The sequence below is a fragment of the Neolamprologus multifasciatus genome, chromosome 23 (assembly GCF_963576455.1).
Source record: "Neolamprologus multifasciatus chromosome 23, fNeoMul1.2, whole genome shotgun sequence".
NCBI classification, from domain to species: Eukaryota; Metazoa; Chordata; class Actinopteri; order Cichliformes; family Cichlidae; genus Neolamprologus; species Neolamprologus multifasciatus.
Genome location: NC_140460.1, coordinates 31993236 through 32014927, shown reverse-complemented (window position 1 = coordinate 32014927; position 21692 = coordinate 31993236). Strand labels below are relative to the sequence as shown.

General features: G+C 41.4%; 1 protein-coding gene across 4 annotated transcripts in view; it reads right to left on the bottom strand.

Annotated features, from left to right (window-relative positions):
* Positions 1–21692, bottom strand: part of zranb3 (zinc finger, RAN-binding domain containing 3) — a 131252-nt gene that overhangs the window by 72627 nt on the left and 36933 nt on the right. For all 4 annotated transcript variants that reach the window (XR_014872556.1, XM_085152639.1, XM_085152642.1 and 1 more), the window contains exons 9-13: positions 16418–16537; positions 8837–8956; positions 8225–8404; positions 7387–7560; positions 5169–5634 (exon numbers count right to left, since the gene is read on the bottom strand). Coding sequence is in view for 3 of the 4 variants with exons in the window: in XM_085152639.1 (XP_085008765.1) it covers positions 5169–5634; positions 7387–7560; positions 8225–8404; positions 8837–8956; positions 16418–16537 (1060 nt within the window). In the remaining variant the exon portion in view is untranslated. The remainder of the gene's footprint in view (positions 1–5168; positions 5635–7386; positions 7561–8224; positions 8405–8836; positions 8957–16417; positions 16538–21692) is intronic.

Here is a 21692-nt window from a genome sequence, read left to right as displayed (position 1 = left end):
ATCAGCACATGGTTAGAGTGCTAGCTGAGAGGTACAGAGAGCCAGGAGATAACCAAATTGCCCTCTCCCTGTGTACTGAGAGACAAATTGCTGGTCTACCAGTGAAAGAGCTGAAGGACTGAACCATGCCCACGCTCTAGGTCTAAAAAAAAAGCTGCAAGCACAGGAACTCTACTAATTCACCTTGAAAATAGTTCAACAGAAGCTGCCTGGTTGTTTCCTGGTGCCAAAACAGCTATAGGAGACGATACAGACGAACCCACCGGAGACATAAACCCTGTCACAAGAAGGAGGTAATAATCCCTGACAGTTTGATTAAAACCAGGACTGGATTACTGACGATACAGCACTACAGCGATTCAATTTGTATGCAATTAATATGACATGTTATTGTTTAGCACCTGGAATTAGGTAAATTCCCGTCTCTGTCAGACAGAACAGAACATTTAATGGATTAAAAAAAGCCAAATGCCAACTTCAACATCACCAAAACATACATAAACATAAAAAACACAAACGTTAGGTGCTAATCGAACTGCTTTTAAATCAAATAAATTCAAATAAATGTAATTTTATTCATATAGCACCATATTACAACAACGGTCACCTTAAAGCAATTAATATTTTAAGGTAAAGACCCTACAATACTACAGAGAAAAACCCAGCAATCACACAACCCCCTATTAGCAAGCACTTGGCAACAGTGGGAAGGACAAACTCCCTTTTAACAGGAAGAAACCTCCAGCAGAACCGTGGTGGTGGGTGCTGCCATCTGCGGTGATTGGCTGGAGGAGAGGAAGACAATTTGTCAATTTGTAAGACTAGGTTTTGTTTTAGCAGCAAGCTAAACAGGCAAATATATAATTTTCTCACATATTTAGCCTGTCAACAATTGAGCTGAACCCGAACACTTGCTAGCTAGAGCTCAAAAGGGGCTAAATGAAAAAGTACTCTTTTAGCTAAAAACGCAGGCTTTAAACTAGAGCAACTAAAAATGGGCTCCATGTATGAATATGTAGAATACTGAAAGTAGAAGCTTTCTGCTATTTCTTTGTAGTCTATTGTAGTAAAAGTACTACTAACCAATCAAATTTGAGCACCTGAGTTTCGCACAAGACTCTATGTGTGTCTGTATTACTTAAGGGGTCTTTTCCTCACAATATAACAGGCCTGTGGTTGTGATTTGGTGGTATATAAATAAGACTGAATTGAATTGATTTGTTTTAAGTTACAGGCACAGCACACCTAAGAAGTACAGCCGGTACAGCTCATAATCACTATGTGCTGCCCTTTGGCAAGCTTTTGGAAGTTAGTCATTCATAAAGTAGGCTTCTAGGAAGGGAGGGCTTAAAGAGAGAGCAGCTGAAACGACTTTTAAAACAGAAGAACAAAGAAGTTGCACTGAGTTGATATAAAGTTGATATAAAAAGGGATTCTTTTAAACTGTCAATTATGCAAAACGAGTCTAGATGAGCCCGGGAATGAAAATCTAGAGCTGGAAATTACCATTAAATGTACCCTTTAAAATCTATAGTGACACTGATTATTTTAGTTGTGAAACCTAAAAGTGACAAACTTTCCCATTTTCGGCAGTAAATCTGCCACTGCAGCGTGATGTGCTAGAATATAAGAATTGACAGATGTAACCACAACAGCTAAAGAAACACAGGGCTCTGCAAAGGGTGGTAGCCAGGTTTTAAGCTCCCGTTTCTCCTGCTTCCCACATCTAGCATCAATACTTTCCACTGAACAATAAAAAAACCCCTTAAAATCTTATTCTTTCTTACTTCATGCATCTCCTTCTGTTACTTTCTGGTACATTTTATTCTGGTCCAAACGCCTCACGGTAAAACAGACCAATATCCCTTCTGTTTGCTCGCTGCTCTTCCTCTACAGCTGCTGGCTTGCTGTATTTTTGCCATTCTGTGAAAATACAGAGCGGAAGCCAAATGCCTCGGATACATCTTTGCCTTTACTTTACATACAAAGCCCTGACGTCCTTGTATCATGTGTCAGTATTCTGTGATTCATAGCGTCCTGGCTTTCTTTATAGTCATTGTGAAAAATTGTTGCTGTTGAAGAGATAGCATTTCTCATGTCACACTACAGGCTTCGGCCTGATTATTTTCTTACATTTCCACGAGCTGTGGATTGCAGTGCCAAGTTGAGAGATATCTTCATAAATACAGTTGTTATTTTTCCGCGCAGTCTGTCATTTACAAATTTAGCAGGTTGTTAAATTCCCTGTCTAGCAAGCTGACACGGCCTGCTGCTGTAAATGCAGAGTGGCGCTTGTGACAAAGAAGAGAGTGTGATTGCTGAATAGTTATCAAGCATCTGCTGCAGCTGAGCATGAAATGGGGGCTGAATTTTGTTAAAAAAGAAAAATGTGTGGGTGGGTGTTTTTATGCTGCTCAAAAGCTGAGGTACTGCTTGTTTGTTCTGTGTCTGTTTTAAGTGCACCAGCTTCACTTCCAATGGGCCGAGCCGCAAACAGACCTTCAGCCAATATTTACTGTGTGCTTACACTCACTACAGAGCTTATATTATAATACAGAGACTTCAGAGTCATTAATGCAATGTCAACCTTTTTCTTTAAACACACGCAGGGATATAGTGTTAGGACTATATCGATGTCAACATTTTACAGAGTCCTACAGGATGCTAAACTAGTTAGGTAACCTTAGATTTATGTAGAATGTAATCTACAGGAAGCGTGTTCCTAAGTTTATCAAACAGACAGCCAAATGTTATCACCCATAATAGACTGTAGGTAAAAGATGGACAGCAATGTTGCCATTTGTTTGAAAACTTCGACTTTGGTATTTTGGCTTTCATTCTCTTGTAGCAAGGACAGGGTGTAGCAGGAATATGTTTGAAAACAGGGGACTGTGTAGCCACGCCCCAACTCATACTCACCTTTATTATCTATTTTACCTGCAGTGGGTCCATAATTCACAAAATAAAGCAAAAAATACAACAAAACCTGTGGAAAGATTTGACTGACATCATAAAGCAGGTGAGAAGTAGCATCATTTTGCCATAGCCTTCCATACAATCAGATTTCATTTTGTAACCAGAGGAGTCGCCCCCTGCTGGCCATTAGAAAGTATGGTGAGCACTGGCCTTATTCAGAGGCTGTGTCTTATCATAAACAATCTATTGTGTCCTCCTGGGACTTTCTTTGTAGACCATTGTCCACCATGGTTACAAAATGTAAGACCTAGAAAAGGCATAGATTGAATAAATGCGACACATTGTATTTAACAAATCCTGTTAACCCTGTAACGCCAAGAGTGTCTCAATAAACACTGCAGTTTCAAAGACGTTAATTTTTTTGCAATTATTTTACGGTTTAGGCATTACAAAGTTAACGGTACTTTTAAACTTAGTGAAACATCTAGCTTAGCTCTTCTCAAAGCTAACCGACTCCAGCTCCATATTTAGCTCACAAATACGGGGCTAACATCAATCATCACCTGCCTCTTGGTAAAAGCGCCAACAAGTGGTTTTTTTTCCCCTTTTTCTTCTTCCCCAAATTCTCAAATGTTTTCAGAGTGAAGGTGAATAAAAGCAAACACCCTCACTGGAGCAAAAAGGCTTTTCATGGTAGATGTGCTCTTTATAATTACTGTTCTCCAACTAATAATTTAGATTTCAACATCAAGCCTGAAAGGCTTTATTTGACAGTATTGTACTCTGCTACCTCATCGAGCTGGCAGTCTGGAAGGCCAGAGGTTATGCTCATGTGGAATTACTTTTTTATGACTCGTCTAGATACATAACTACTCTGACACTGAGATTAAACTGTGTCATTCATCAGTGTGCATTTTGCTCTGTTTTAAACATTTTAATAATTTCTGAAGTACAATAGTTAAAAACATGAATTGATTAAAATTGACCTGCTGTGCTCATTTTTAACTTCTCAGTTTTATTCTTGGACTTCAGTAGCTTTTCATGATTGATAGATCAAAATAATCTTTTTTCATTGTGCTGGTCTTTGTTGATACTGTTGGTTCGCCTTAAACCTGCTCCTTTTGACTCGCTGCTCTTGGCTGTGTGCCTGCAACGACCATATTAGGGCTGTCCACCCTCTTTGACATCATACAGATCCAAGAGTAGAACAAAGTGTATAACTGGGATTACTTTGCACAGAGTCTGACCTCATTATTTAACGGGATATATGTGGCATCAAATAAGGAGAAGAGTAATACGCCTCCTCTAAGTGCATCAAATAAAGTGTGTGATCAGGCAGTGAAGTCTTTATAAAGCAATCGGTAAATGCTACCTTAACCTGCCGTAAACTAGGTTTTTTTTGACTAATGACTTATCTTTAGCTCATGCTCATATAAGGCTTTATTCAGCCAGTGGAGTACCAAAAGTATTAAACTCGTGTTACCTAAATATTACAGCTGTGAACTACATTCAAGTTTGGGGATTTAATTTTTTTTTTTAAATCATCTCTCAAACTGATTTGATGCATCTCAGACATCTAAAGAGCATGGACCTGCAGTCTGCCAGGTCATAACAACTTCCCTCCCCTCTTCTTTGCAAGATACAATCATAGGCTGTCAGAGATATCAGCTCGAGCCAGCTCAACTTTTCCCAACTTTGTGTGAGACGTTTGCAGCAATAGTAGGCGCCTGTTCGCTCTCTCTCTCAGCTTGACAGGTGAGAATTATACTGTGTCCTTGTCATCTGCAGAGAGAGAGAGGAGAGGGAGACAGACAATATTCTCTGAGCAGTGCTATTTCAGACTCTGGGAAGTCTGCCTCCATCTTTTGCTATCTCGCATCTCCATCTGGTGAAATCTGTAATGCTGTTCAAAAGTATTATGTCAACAGACTGCCACGATTGATATTGACAGGAAGGAAAATAAAGCAATGAATGGATTTCAGCTTCAGGTGCTTCATTTTAGACAAGACATGATGGAAGCGCGTGCGTTTCCTTAATAAAATTCAGTTTGATTTGCAATCAGCTTTGTGAATTTAATTAAAAACAAAAATAAACAACAGCAAAAGTAAAGAAAAAGAAGGAGAAGAAGAAGAAGAGGGACACACAGCAGACGCAAACAGCAGGTTGGGGGTGGGATTGGTGGGAGGAGGGGGTGGGATTGGTGGGAGGGGGGGGGATCGGATAATTGGATATTATTTGTTCCTTACTCTTACCTGAGCTGACAGCAGAGGTAGAGCGCGGGCACTCACACATCTCGCAGTACGGCATCAGGCTGCTGTTGGAGTAGGTGCAGGCCCCGCAATTCCACACGGCTGCAGGATCAGGCTCAGACGGCTGAGACATTAGGGAGACCGCGCTGGCAGGGCTGCCTGCGCTGATACCCCCCGCAGACGACCTCCGCTTCCCCCCAAATCGAGACGTGGGGCTCCGGTTGGGCTGCGGTGTTCGCAGCCTTTTCAGCTGGGGCGAGAAATCCCGATCGGGCGTTTTGGAGGTTTGGGAGCATGACTCCTCGTTCCCCTCCTCGCTGTTTTCTAAGTATACCCGGATGCCAGCTGGCGTGGCAGCCGTCTCTGAGGAGACGGAGGGACTTTCTTCATCTTCTGTTCTCTTCCTCTTCGTCTTGCCAGCTTGCGGGGAGAAGAAGGAACGGATGTCGTGCTGCTTTTCTTTCTCAAACTAAAGCAAAAAATATAAAATAAATAATGAATAAAAATACAAGCTCAAGTCGGTTTTTGTCTCTGTAGCACCCAATTTTCAATCCACCTGTAAAGTGACAAAGCATCCCTGAATCAAACCCTCCTTTTGTTTTCACCATCAAAAGCAGTCATTTGCATACAGCAACACCATGGTAACACATGTAACAATGATCAGAAACCCCATTTAATTCTTTACTCATCAGTAATGTAAAAATACAATGCTACAAATACAAAATGTTCTAATGTTGATCACAAATTTTGTGCAGCTCTTTCAGTTTTTCATAATTCATAAATCCATCACACTATAAAGTCTCTTCATTTTTCGTCTCGAGTCACCACAGTCATTAAATAATGATCCTAACAGTGCCATGTGTCTCTCCTTAAAAAAACAAGCGTTACACATTTTACCAATTTGGCTGCGACATTAAAACCACTGACAAGTGAAATTGAAACATTCTAAGATGTGACACAACACCCTGTTTCCACCAACTGGAGCAGATTTTAGTCGCCAACAGTCAGAGAGGAGCGCAGAGCTAACAGCTAAGGACATAACTGCTGGTGATGAGCGGACAACCTTACAAATGAACAACAAAGAGCAGCAAATATCTGCTCATAATGTGATTTTTCCAGAGACTGTTCCTCCGAATGTTTCACAATAAAAGAAGAAAAAGAAGGTGAAGGGTTTCTGATGTGAAACTGAGACACAAAGTGTGAGCGGCAGATAACAAAAGAACCTCCTCTCTGGACTTACTGGTTTATGTTTGCAAGATATTCCAGTGTGAAATGGCCTTAAATGGTAAACTTGTTCAGCCTCTGACTGAAAAATGAAATTAATTTGAACTTTTTTTTGAACTTTTAGGGATACAACCTTTACACCCCACACACTACTTGACTAGGCTGGAGCTGGATTTGTGGCAGTGGGATTCCCCGGTGGCCGTGGCCTATTTCAGAAGGATTACGGACCTTGACGCACTGCAAACACTTTTCAGGACCTTGACAAAGAGTTCAAGGTGCTGACTTGGCCTAGATCTGAATGTGGTGGATGTCTCTGTGAGGATGTCCCCATCTCGCAACATGCAGGACTTTAAGGATCTGCTGTTTAATGTCTGGGCTCCAGAGGACAAAGGTCAAAGGTCTCCAGGAGTCTGCACTTTAAAAGCTCAGAGTTCGTGTGGCAGTGAAAGCCTGCACAATATTCAAGGTGTGGTTTCAATGTTGTGGCTGATCAGTAGTGTGAAACGTTTCCACATCTGTGTGCACGCTTTTGTTTTCTTTTACATTCGTACAATAACCACAGTAAACATGAAAATCTGCGCCCAGGACGCATTCGTCCAATTCTTCTGACTACACACAAAGTTTAACAGCTTTCTACACTCAGTTTCAAATGACATTGCCGCAACAAGAACTCCTTATGCAGCGATTTATTTATCGCCACCCGGACCACAGCTCTCGAGCTCCCAAGGTCCTCGTGCAGATTTATTTAGGATGGCAACGAGAAAAAGCAACTTTCTTTTCTCATATATCACATTATGCTTTGTTATGGAGCTACAGAGCCAGTGGTGGCATAGAGAAATGAGGAACAAACCAAACAGTAAGTGTGATGACTTTATATGAAATTAGACTCATTTATTATGAAAGCTCCTGTGGCTTTATACTCGATGGCTCGGCATGTCAGAGCTAATTTAAAGAGAGAAAGAAATAGATGTCTGTTGAAGATTTCCTGCTGACTCACATGAGTAAAGAAGACGTCGGTTTTGGCATTTCCTGTGTTTCCCTCCAGCGGCAGCACCATCTCACTTGGCGTCCACGCGTTGGCAAAGTTGAGGAACTCCCATTTGTCCTTGTCGCCCTCGTCGGCCTTCAGATATTCCTTTCTTCCATTTAGAGTGCTGCCAGTCACCTTTTCCTGAAACACAAGGAACCTTCTGTTGTACCTTCACTTCACACTTAGGTCCACAAATTTATGAACAGTGACATGTTTTTTTGTTGTTTTTTTTTGGTTTTGTACAGTTTTGCTTCTTTACATCACAAGAATACATTTTAAACAAAACAATAAGAAACTCAAGTGAACAGTTTAAGGAAAAAGGGTTTTCTCTTTCCATGAGTTTTTTAATCATGGAAAAGATCCTGCGATCACTCACCACTGTTGTCCTATGTTGACAAACCTACTTGCGTGAGGTCTTAAATCTATTACGGTTGATCACAACGGCAAAACTGTAACAACTGGTCACCGAAAATGTGGTAAGCAAATATTTTTCAGAGCAAAATTCACATTTAAATTTATTCACAACTTCATTTGTGATGATCAGTTTGGAAGCCATGCAAACAGAAATTGTAATTTGGAGACAGAAACATCCTGTCCAGGAAGAGAAACTTCTGGATTACTCTTAAAACTTATTGCGTAGCAATATGCAAATGTTAGTATTGCCTCCATTAAAAACAATGAAGAGCCTAATCAGTACAAGAGCAGTAAGGGTGATTTATCATTCAAATTTAATATGACCAGTGAAATCATAAGCAGCTTTGCATAAATTTCTCCAACTTTGCTGCCATAATGTCACCCACAGTACCTTCCTGTTGAGCATGGACCACATGACGGTGTCGAAGGTGCCCTTGGCAATGAGATAATGCACGTTGACGGAGGACGTCTGCCCAATGCGGTGGGCACGATCTTCAGCCTGCTTGACGTGACCGGGGTTCCAGTAGAGCTCGGCAAACACCACGTGGCTGGCAGCGGTGAAGGTCAAACCCTGGAGAGGACACACACAAACACACACGCTACATATCTGTTCCAGAGTACCCAGTACAACCACCTCAAAAATGGAACAATCCAGTCCGATTGAATGAAATTTAATTTGTTGAAATTCTTTTTAATAGCAGAATATTATCAGCTAATTGATACGTAAGTGCTTCAAGCACCCACTTCTTTTGATTGGAATGCATAACATTTCTGTACATATTTGGCCACTCAGAATAATTGAGGTCAGTGAGTTTATTATTAAGACTAGAACACGTTTCCACCATTCATTTCTCTATGATATTATGATTCACAGCAACCAGTACAAACCATAATTACCTCTAATATGCAAAATTGAGTCTATTTAGCTGATTTTCCAATTTTTTATTTCCTTTATTATGATCAGGCATAGCCTGCATAGCCTGCTGGATAAGTATGCAAGTACCTGTCCAGCTGCCTGGATGCTGAGGATGGCCACTCGGGTTTCTGGGTCACTCTGGAATCTGTGGACCAACTGGATTCGCTCTGATGACGGTACGCTGCCGTCGATTCGGATATAACCAGCCTGTCAGGATGGAGTCGAGACAACGCAGCGTTTGATTTTCAAAGGAAAATTTAGATCACTAAAAGTGGCAGTTGAGCAATGTAAAATAATATAATAACACTCGATAGCTTTAAGGCAATAATCTTTCTAACCAGGAGACACAGCTCCAATCTCCAGCTGATGCACAGTTATTGTCACAAAGTTAAAAAAGAAAGAAAGAAAAAAGTTATCTGTACAGGACAAAGTGCTGCATAAAGTTTCCAACCAGCAAGTAAACAAAGGGAAAAGGGAGAATATATTTCCTTCAAGAGAGACTAGAGCAACTAACAGAAGAGTTAATACATTTATTAAATGGACATAAGCGTAACTCTAAATGAACAATGATGATGTCTAAATAAGCTCAACTTTAAGGTGTGTGAGTCACACTGTGTTTATATTTGGCATGTTAAAATGTGCGGTTCCTGTACAACAAGAGGTCAGCGCCACTAAATCAGATAAAGATCAACATCTGTCTGAAGTTTGTTAACATTAATGTTAGCCTTCAGAAGCTACTGGTCAGTAGGGCTGGGTATCGTCACTGATTTCTAGAATCGATTCGATTCCGATTCACAAGGTCCTGAATCGATTCGATCCACGATTTGATTCAGTTCGATTCGATTCAATTCGATTTAAATCTGGGAAATTTTGCCTCAGACAGTCAGAAATATTATAATTCAGATCAGTACATTTACATATTTTTGTGTCTATAAAAAGGAAGCTGACACTTTCAAGACTTTATCAAAGGTGTGAGCATCACAGCAGATGCCTTTGTGTCAAAGTAGCTGAAGATAAAACACAGAAAAACATGAAGGTGATTTTCCTGGCCTGGATTTTATAAAAATATTCTGCAGTACATCAAAAACAAAAGAAAACCATTAATCAACATATGAACATTACCTCTGAAGTTACAGCGGTTTTATTAGAGACACGGCTAAGCGTTTTGCATTTTGTATAACTTTAAAAAGTTTACATTTGCTCAGAAGCAGAAATTAGGTTTTCTTTTCGGAAGTAAGTAAAAGGAAAAAAAAACATTGGCCGACAGCGCTGTAAATAACGGTAGTCTTGTGCGTAACAAGCAAGCAAATAATGCAGAAAACAGATTTCGGGGATAGACGGGAAACTATTCTTGAAGTACACTGAGAAAGAGAGAGAGAGAGAGAGCTGTGCATGAAGTGTGATTTTATTGTGGTGGAAGCAAAACAGCAAAAGTCAGAGGGAATTCATGACGATGTTTTTGTGAAGCATAGTTTGGATCTTCTTTTGCTGCTGGTTCGGTCCATATTGTTTGGAGAGAGATAAAACTAACAGCTTTAGAATCAGCGCAAAAAGGGTGTAAACACAAAGCGTGGACCCTGTCTGGACCCTGGGCTCTGATCCGCGGGTCCGCGCTTTGTGTTTACGTCTTTGTGCAGAATCCGTGTACCTGCTCTCATTTACTGTTTTAAATGTTTGGTGGTTGTCAAAATTTTGTGACGTTTCACCTGAGATTCTGGAATTTTGGGCAAAATACATTTATATAAAAAAATAGATTCAAGATTTTAATGAATCGAAATCACGTTGTCCAAGCCAGAATCAATTTTAATTGATGAATCGATTATTAAAACCCACCCCTACTGGTCATATCTGACCAAGGTTAAAGCCAGTCTGTTGACTAGAGCAAGAGCTGGTAAATCTGTGTTAATCTCCAGCAGCAATTTAAGCTGAAAAATGAAGCCAGTTTGAAAGTACTGCAATTCTTCAAAAGTCCAGTTTAAGCAGGCTCAGAAAAAGAGTCAACCCCAAAAAGAGTCACAAGTTAAAATGACCAACTGCACCTGAAAAATGAGCCTTTTTAGAGAACGGTACAAAAACAGGGGTTAGAAAACAAGGCTTAGTTTGTCCACCAGGGGCGACTCGGCACAGGTTTGAGCATAAATGAGTAAATACTACACATAAGAACAGTTAGGAAGACCTCTTTATGTTTTGTGTGTGTGAAAGAAATGAATATCAAAGACATATCAAAATATCAGTATTTCTTTAAAAATCATTTAGCGATCGGGCTTAATCACGTAAGCCTGCATTTTGGAAGTCACAATTAGCACCCATTTGAAACTTGTTTCAAAGCTAACGGGATGATGACAGCCAAAACGCAAAACGAAAGGCTTTAAATCCGCAGAACAAACACCAATGGATGCCAACATGTTGGCAACAATCACCTTTTGTACATAGTCTATGCTTATTATCCTGCACTCGTACCTCTATTATTTAGCAAAAGAATCGGGCCAAAAACAGGACGAGATATGTGTTGTGTGGTTGTTGAAGAGAAATAAAGCTTCAAACTGAGAGGAATGGTATTGTCTGTCTGTAAAAAGGTGGTGCAGATTGGTGCTGGAACATTAAAGGAGTGTAGCACTTCATTAACCTGTATTCTAGGTACCTGCAGACATTTCAATAAGAGAAATGTGAATGGATACACCATCAAAGACATCAGCAGGGGAGCTGCAATGAATTAAATAAAACGAGAACACCGCTAATAACACAATATTTGGTAGCATAATGAAACACCAAACAAAGGAGCGGGCGGCTGCCATGTTTATTAAACCTGAACTCGACCTTCACCGAGCCGCTGATGTGCTGCGGTGACCTCACTCTTTTGATTTGGGGCCATTTGTCCCGCGGAGCTGCGCGGTGGCCGACAGGAGGATAGCGTGTTCGCACTGTGGCGCTACCGCGTGTAAATGTAACTGTAACTGCATGAATATGAAGGAGAACCGCGCTGAGAAAGAACACACAGGTCTGTTTGACTTTTCCTGGAAAAATAAAGGTCAAATAAATGTGCTCACGGAGAACTAGCAGGAATAAACAATATCTCAAGGCCATAAAACTGAGTTGTTTATTAGCTGGTGGGGGAAAAAAAAAACATTGATGATAAAAACTTCCAACCAGTTTGACACCAGGTGAAGAATGAGAGCGTGCGGAGCAGAAAAAACAGTGACAACACTGTAATTGGAGCACAGTCGCTTGTCCCTGCCAAGCTTCTCATCACAGTGCGTTGCTTGTCGTTCCTTTTTTAGCTCATTTCTGTTAATTAGTGAGTGCGAATGCACCACGGAGTGAGCGTCTCAAGGAGGAATGTGCTATCACACGTTGCACCGCTACGTTACATTCAGCCGACACCTCCCCGACCTCAGTGACACATGCACGCACGCGCGAGCGAGCGCACATCCGCAAACACACATTTGAACTCTTTCACAGGTTGCCGGCGCTGCACTAAGAGATATCGTTTGCTTGTGATGACTTGAGAAGAAGTTGTGGAAGTAAAGTTTACTTTCTACGAAAGCAAAAGAAGAGTTTCCTTCAAGAATGTGGACGGCTCGAAGCGTCTCAGTGTATAAACTAATTTGTTAATCATCCAAACGATGCGGCTAAACGTACCTTATAAGATGCAGATTCATATAATTCACGACTAAAAGCCCAACTGGCACAGCTCAGACCTTAGTACCCAGTCGAAGGTAATCACAGCCATGAGAAGGATTTGACTTATAAACACAGCGGGACTATGGATGAAGGAATAAAACTTAAGCATGGGGCCAATTACCTCTGGTAAGCCAGGAAGTGAAAGTGAAATATGAATACAATCTACACATTTAGTACTTTCACGTTACACTTAATAAACAACTGAGGTGAATGCAGCTGGAAAAAAAGTCAAAATCTTGAATGGAAATGACAGGAATAAACATTTGTGCCAAAATGAAATATCAAGAATATAAAAACGGTGCTTTCACTTTTGCAAAGTGGCTCATGTGCTAAAATCACAGAAATTCAAGCTTGTTTTAAACTACTCAGAGCAACCAGATTGAAGCTTTTAGGAGCAGAAAGCCTCAGCAAACAGAAACCTTCCTGACTGACTGGTAGTGGCTGACAGAAAAAGTATTGCGGAAAGGTCGTGACGTTAGGCTGAAAGCTGGATTTTACTGATATACGTTTTCCTGGTTTGGCTGTAATAATGCACAGACAGCAATGCAGAAAGAAGCCTGCTAGTAGAACATGAAATGTAATCTATCAGTGACTGTTAAAGACACTTATACACAGAACCTGCTGTTTTGGGCCCCTGATCCTGATTTCCAGACCCTCTCTTATTCTTGGACTCCACTAGAGCAGCTTGAAGCAGCTGAATAACAGTTCAAAATAATCCTCATTGTTCTTACAGTGGATCTGTAGCTGCTTTCTTTTTACTGGCTCCTTGTCACAAACAGAATGTTTAAACAGCAGGTGGGTGGGGCTTCTGTCCCTAGAGCCCGTTTCTGAAATCATACAGTTCAAAGATGGAAAAAAACTGTTTGAAGCATTTTAGAAAGCCTGAAGACAAACAGCTAACAGGGATTCCTTTGACATATGCTGACCTCATCACTTCAGCTGAGGTCAGCATATTAGAAAAGGCTTTACACAGCGAGCGTATTGCAAAAATACAACATTCATATTCAGAATTTTTTGGATGTAAATTTGTCATTTAAAGTGTATACACACCGCAAGCACTGCGATTTTGCAAAAAAAACATGTCCTAAAAAACCCCAGAGCTGCTCACGATGTTTTTAAACATACTGGATTTTCTGGATTCTGGGTTCACCCAGTTTTTCGGGAGAAGTCAGAAGCAGGGTGAATTTCATGGTTTGATCCAGGTCACGACTGATCACGACTGCTTTAGTCCATATTTTGGGATGTCGGTGAGACAATTTGAACTCTGATTGGGAACACATCTGAGGAGGCAGAGAAATCATTTTAGAGAGCCAGCTGACCCTGAGCAGAGTCTGTGTGTCTGATTTCCATATCATTGTAAATTTAGTGCCGGTGTGCGTTTTGAGCTATGAGCGGACTTTCTGCCAAATGTAGTGGTCTGATTGCCCAGATTATATATCCACATCCAAAAAAAATCTAACTTTGATCTGACAAAATAAACGCCCAAATTTTGTCCTGTGAAAATACGCGGTTGGTGTGAACGGCTGCATTAAGGATTAGTCTAAAAAATATTTTAATGTATGAAGTACTGGTAAAGATTTTACACGTCCAGTGTGTAAAGGCTTTACACAGAACACAGAAAATGTAGCAGCTCCACAAGCTACCCGTTAGTTTTCAGTTTAATCCCATTCCTTTAATTCAGCGATTCAGTTACTTGGAATTTGAGAACCTCTTTATTCCTGAGCTATAAAAGAAGAGAAATATGCAGGGGCAGTGTCCCAGGGCATTATAGAATAGTCCCCTACACATTACATGGCATCTGTCTGGTCACTGCATTTAAAGATGGACAGATTATAAAAACAACCCACTATATGTTTAAGTCATGGTTCTAGCTTGTGAACCAAAGCCTAACTATATGTACATACATTTTCCTTTTGAACTTAATTTCAGATGTAAATGATCATTTTAGAGCCAGTTGATTAAATACAGGTTCTTTTTTTTCTTGATATGTGTTGATGGCAGGGGGGCATACGAGGAAATATGTCAGCTGTACTTCCTGATCCTTCTCTCTATCATTTATGGAAAATAGGTGCAAACCTGCCAACGAAGTGTCTTATACAGCAGTAGTCTGGTGCAGCACACAATGAATTATGTTTAGCAAGCCAAAGTAAAAAAAAATGGTGCTCAAAAGAGGAAGGGGAAAAAAGAGCAGGATGAGCGTGCTGTCGGGACGTGAGCAATGTTCTCCTCAAAGAGTGAGTAGTTTGTGTTCATGTTTTTGTCAAGGATTGAAACACTGTTACCACTTTTATATTGAGAATGTGCACTCATACTGTAATATGTGTGGAATCTATGTAGAAGCTGGTCTACTGGAAATGACTGCTGCATTTTGGCTGACTTGAAGACGGTCTGAGTTGGTAGCATAACCTAAATAAATGTGCCTGTTTCCCCAACCTCTGGCTTTAGTGGCTGTCCATGGTGCTGGAACGATGCTATTGATATTATTAATTCATTGCTATATGTTACTAATTTTCACGTGTGTGTATATGTGTGTGGTGAGGGTGAGGCTGTGGGGAGTGGGAGGTGCTTGCTCGGGTACAATGGGCCATAAAATTTTATATATATATATATATATATATATATATATATATATATATATATATATATATATATATATATATTGAACCGTTCGATACAGTGCTTTCGGTTCAGTACGCATATGTATTCGAACAATACAAAATTTTAAATTTATTTTATCAACTTTCCTTCTGACGATGCTGTCTGTGTTGAGCGCTCAGTGGATCTGCGCTCGACAGTGCAGCCTAGGCGGAGTAGTCGAAACGCAGATTCACTGAGCGCAGGGCAAGCTAGCGAGACAGAAGTTAAGCTCTCGTTGCAACATGGCAAATTGAACCTCCCCCACCCTCATTCAGATCTGGCGTTTGGAACTATTTTGGTTTTCATGTGACGTATGACCCTGAAGGTAAGCGCGTCATGGACTAAAGTAAAACAGTATGTTGGATGTGCCAGCAATGCTCAATTACATGGGTGGGAACTAGTGCGTTAGCGCAGTTAGCTCATTAACGTGTTGGCCGTCCAGCCCAACGCACGGGGCGATCCGCGGTAGCTCGTTAACGGAGATTCGCCGTGTTGTGGCGTTAACGTCATTTCAGATTTACGCTGACAGCACTAGTGGGAACACAACGAATATGACTGCACATTTACGCTGACATCATCCTAGTGCAAAGACAAGTGGAAGCAGACAAAAACAACAAGCACGCATGCTACAATCTTTACCCGAGTCATTTAGACAGCCGGTAGCACATGATTCTCCTTATGGGGACCTGATATGTTTAATATGCTGCTGAGAACATAGCCCAGAAGAAGCGTATAGTATAGCTTTTATTTTGGAAAGAGCCATTTCTCTGTAATAAACTCTCTTTTCCAAAGATGAGTGATTTCTCGATCAGATAGATTTATTTTTTTATTACTTTGTTGTTTCAGCAACATTAAATTAAATGACAAATTAAAAAAGCATGAACATTTTTTTTGTATCGAAAAAATATCGAACCGTGACACCAAAGTATTGAACCGAACTGTGAATTTTGTGTATCGTTGCAACCCTAATATATACATATATAATATATATATATATTCCTGACTGCGCTGAGTATATACCCAATAGCATGTGAGGTGCATACTGCTTCCTGGGGAATATTAGAGTATGGCTGGGGAGTTTGAGTGGAGGCCTGAGTGGGTCACTGAGTTTGGAGCTAGCGTGTGAGATATGGAACAGACTGTTCTGTATGGAGATTTCCAGGAGAAGCAGCAGCGTACTACAAAATTAATTATACTTGAACCTGAGCTAGCAGCTTTTAGAATTTCAAATAATTCACACACCTCTCGCCAGTGTTGCTACACATCCTACAGGCACCACCACAGCCGTTGCTTACTGCCGCTGTAACACATTTTAGAAGCTCCAGTTGCCCGCAGAGTGCCCGAGGTTACCTTGGCCTCGATGACGGCCTCGGTGCAGGCCTGCAGCATGGTGAGGTGGTGGGCGAACACCAGGAACTTCAGCTGCTCTGCCTCCAGCATCATCTTAATGTAGTCCTTCACAGCTCCCGCCTGGCCACACACACACACACACGCACACACACAAAAATAGACACAGATGAAAGAGAGCTACTGAATCCATCACTTCACCAGTCGACCACACACAGAGGAAGCGGCGAGATCAGTGAAGAAGTCAATTAATCACCGCGGCATCCTTTCCGTGTGATCGATTCTCTATTGAATGCCAGGGATCCAGACTTTAAAAGGAAAGTGCACACAGAGCGACTGGGGCGCATTTGTCAGCTTGGAGATACCAAGAGTCAAATCAATAACTCACAACTTGGCTTATGCTTGGTGTGTTTTTGGATTTTCTGTTTTTTAATTTCGGTGACAATAACAAACAAGAAAAACTCACCTTTTCATACATGAACAGCCAGGATTTACAAAAAATAATAAAATAAAGACCTTTTATGTCACATATTGCCAAAACTGATCTCACCAGCTGATATTGGCCTATCACTGGTATCTATATCATACACTATGTGCAGATATTAATGGTGTCATTTACATAAAGTCAGATGATGAAGCAGCAATATTAACGGTTAGGACTGCCGCGATTAGTCGACTAGTCGCGATTATGTCGACTATCAAAATCGTCGACGACTGATTTAATAGTCGATGCGTTGTTTGAAGCTTTGTAAGATCACAAAAGATGCAGGAATAAGTAGTAGGATTTAAGAGTGTAATAACAGACTGAAACAGAAGATGGCAGCACTGCATGTGCCAGGATGCCAGCTGCCATTAAACCCCGAAGAAGAAGAATCGTAGCTGTGTCCAAATTCAGGAACCGCATCCTCCTGTGCCCGCATTTGTAGGCCGATCACGTTACAGCGACACGACGAAGCCTTTCCAAATTAGAAGACTCCGACAAATGCGGCCGACAAAAGCGCCCTTCATTTCACGAAATTTGAAGGATGGGTCGGGTGTATCCTTCATGGCCCAACCTATCCCAGAATTCATAGCGTGGCCCAGCCAATTCCAGTTTCCAACAATAGCGGAAGCTACTTAGTTTTAATATTACTCTTATTATTCTTTCTGGGTCACAAAATAAACGTTTAACATATTTTCAAACAAGAATGTAGCTGTGTAAACCTCAAATATCTGCTCAGTTTATCAAGACACCACATATTTTCAAAAGTCTGTTACCCACCAACTCGATAACTAGCCGGGGTTCAATGGTCACTAGAGCCGATGAGAACACTGAACTCCCAGCAAATCAATTTCAACCCCCCCGCCGTCTTTCGCTACTCAGGTTAAACACAATATATAAGCCACTTAGATAACTTAAAAATTTTATTGTTTGGCTTTTTTCAGTGTTTTATTTGTTCCTGAGTAAATCAGTTGGCTGAGATTAAAGTTATAGTTTTTACACAGCTAATAAACGTCAAGCAGACAACTGATTATCAGAAGTGTGAGATGCTCGAGAATATACTCTGGTGTCCTGTTATATTTTAGATAGCAAGGAGTTTATTAAACTTCACCGAAACAATCTGCAAATGTCATTAAAATTTAATAAACTATCATCTTGTCTTTATTTTTAGTTAGCACATACCTTAAACACTTAAAGCTGTAAGCTAATGATAGTTATATAAGAGCAGATGCTGCTGGTGCAATAAACTTTACGTCCAATGGATGCATGATCTGATTAGTCGACTAATCGCAAAAGTAATTGGTGACTAGTCGACTATCAAAATAATCGTTTGTGGCAGCCCTACTAACGGGTCTATAAACTGACAGTTTGAACTTTTATTGCCAGCTTTATTGAGGCCATACCAGTTTATTATTATTGCATTATTATTTCCTAATAATGTAACTATCATCATGTATTTGACTGGGCTGATATTTTAGGAGATCTTATATGTGAACACATTCAGGACTTGCAAACACTCCTAAAAAGAATTATTACCTGTCAAAAGTGACAGCTGAAGCCTGGAATTAATGCAGGATATAAAAGTTTTTGCTCATTTTACTTTTTGCATAACCACATTTTTTTCCCTCCTTCATGTCGGGCTTTTGATTTATGAAGTCAAATGGTAACAGTGCTTAACCCCCCCTAAAAACATCACAGTCCAAGTTTAATGCACTTTTGTTTGTTTTCTGCTAAAGCCTCTGACCTTGATTGACGGTGTGAGTCTAACAACCTAAAAAGGAAGCGGCACAGTGAGGTAACTGTAGCCTGCAGGTATCTGTATCTATCATTTCACCGTGCGCTGGTGCCCAGCGATCACACTGTGATGGCTGTGGCCTGCTCCCCGCTACCTTCTGCAAAAGCTGTACGAGCGTGTCATTGAGCATCCGCACTCGGCTCATTTCAGAGCCCCGGGCCATAAAGCAGCCAAGAATAGCACCAACTAGTGAGAAATCCTGAGGTTTGAGTTGAGTCAAACAGAGCCCTTACTAGACGGTTTTTGGAGACAGGCCCTTTCTCTGTGGTGTGAAGCCCACCCTATAATCTCCGCACCTCCTGCAAGCTGACAACCTCTGCAGCCATCACACACCTGATGCTCTGGTGGGAGAACCTCTGCTTCGCCTTGCTGATAATTAGCCGATGCGCCTGATAATGAATCTCTCCGCCAGGCCTGCCCGACCCTGTTCTGATCTGGGAGGTCCTCATTACTGACGGCTCGGCTTCGCCGTCTTCCTTCCGCTGAGTTTAATTAGTGCACAAACTTCTCGGCTGTCTGAAGCGGCCCGTTAGCTTGCTTTAAAGTCCAGCATCAGAGCTGTCCTCTCTGGGTAATTGGGAGCAGATGCTTGGCGGGTAAAGCAACAAAAATACCCCAAAGGCGTTTGGCAGCTTCGTCGCCAGGCGGACTGGCAGGCAGGGGCCGTGATGCTTGTCAGAGTGACATAGATGTGTGAATCTATCATACCGTTCCACCCCTCTCGATGATCCAAAAAAAGAATAAAGCAAGCTTTTTCTTTTTTTTTCTCTCTTTCTCGGAAGTAGAGAAAGTGTGAACCAGTAGCAGAGGAAATGAGACTAGGCCTGCAGTATCGGCTTTGAGGTGGGAGAGCAGGTCGGTGTGGGTGGGGGCTTTGTAATGAAAGGAGGTCCAGCGTTAGGCTAAACTGAGCAGAAATCCAATCAGCAAACAACACCAAGCGCAAAAGAGATCCAAGCTTGGAGGCAGGCTGAGCGGGTAGCATGTCGATGATTGCGTTCAGTGGTTATCTCCGCTCTTCGTTAACCTCGGGGCCACACTCCTCATGGCTGAGGGCGCTGGGCTAATTGAGAGGAATGCCAGCCCTCGAACATGGCAGATGATTGGAGAGGGATACTATATCTGGTGGAACTGTTTGCTCAGCTACAAATATAAGAGACTAGGGAACTGCCTGTTCTCTTAGTAAGAGGCTAGAAGCGGAACAGAGGTTGAAAGCTATATTAGTGTAAAAATGCTTCCACTGACGAACAGGAAATGTTAGATTCTCAACACTAGTTGCTCTGACCCCCCTCCCCCGTCGGCCTTCCTTAGACTAAATGCCACCTTCCCATATTGCTCTCATTAAAAAGAAAAAAAGAAGTTACTTCAGAGAGCCGACCGAGTTTCCATAGCAACAACATCACAGAGATGCTATTTTAGTGCGGTGTGTAACTTTGATATAAGGGGTAATCATGCCAGGCTGGACGCAACAAAATAATACCTCAGTTATAACTCCCTACTTTGTCTAAGTGCTTTCACTGGCAACCATTAGGTTCTGTTACCATGGCAATGATTTTCCCATGAGATCTCACTGAGTGGTTGGCCAAGCGCTCTGAGAATGATGCTGTGCCATCAATTCACCATTTCCTGAAATAGGAAAATTAATAAAAAAACAACATCATCGAGCTAATTTCTAAGCTATTTGGGTGATATAATGTATGGCTCTGGGTTTGTTGCTTGTGAGATATTTGAAGGTTAATTTGAACAACAATGTATTTTCCTTTTTTCAGTTATAGCCACATATTGTTACAATGGTAAATACTCACAATAAGCAAAGTATCAAATTATGAAGCAAGCCTGTGTTCAAGGAATACCCTGTTTTGCAGTTTTTTCCTACTCTTACATCTGTATAATGTCTCTGAGAACAGATACACCACCATGGCCATTGTCAGGACAGAAGCCCCACCCACCAGCTGCACATAACTTATTTTTATGAGGTGTGGCAGAGGAAAGTCACCTTAAAGATAAGGGGAAGGTAGACAACTCTACACTAGGGAAAACAATCGAAACAGTTATTGATTTCAATTCAATCTCATTCAGTTTAATTTAATTTAATTAATTATTTATATAGCATCAAGTCACCTCAAGGCGCTTTATATTATAAGATAAAGACCCAGCAATAATACAGAGAAAACCCCAACAATCAGATGAGCAAGTAGTTGGCAAAAGTGGGAAGGAAAAACTCCCTTTTAAACAGGAAGTATCTCTGGTAGAACCAGGCTCAGGGAGGGCCAGCCACCTGCCACAACCTGTTGGGGGTGAGAGGAGGGAGGCAGGACAAGAAACAGCGGCTATCACCCTGTTCACCACCACTGCAAACAAGAAGGGGCTCAAATCACAGATGAAATCACACACCTGTAGGGATGGGTACCGGTATCCGGTGCCATGATGGCACCGGTTCTGTCATAAACGGTAGTAACCAGACCGAAAAGCAGAGCACATTTGTGCTTTATTTTCGGTGCTTTTTTTTCCCCTGAGATGTCATACACTTTAGATTCTAGCCAATCATTTTACGTTTCCAAGGATAGTAGGCGGGCCCAGGTACGTACGTTCTTTTAGAGCAGAGCTACAGATTAAAAATGCCCAAGGCGAAGCGGTCAGAGTCTGGCTGTACTTCACAGCAAAAGATGCAAACTCAGCAGCTGCAACAAGTGCTTTAAGGTGATACTGTGACACTGTCAAAGGAGGTAACACCTCAAATCCGATGAAACACCTGGCGACGCATAGCGTTTTTTTTAAAAGCCGAGAAATGCGCCGTATTTGATAGCTTGCTGCGAGACCTCACACCGAGCGCATCTACTGCGGGTGGGTTGCCTGTTATCAACATCCCCCAAAAACCCGAAGAGGAGAGTCCTGGCCCCTAGCCCTGCCAGTGTAGCAGAAATGATGACGGATGATGATGGCAGCAGCAGCCGTTCTTCTCTGCGTGAGTAGCTTAATGTTGTTCGTGTGTAATTTACGTT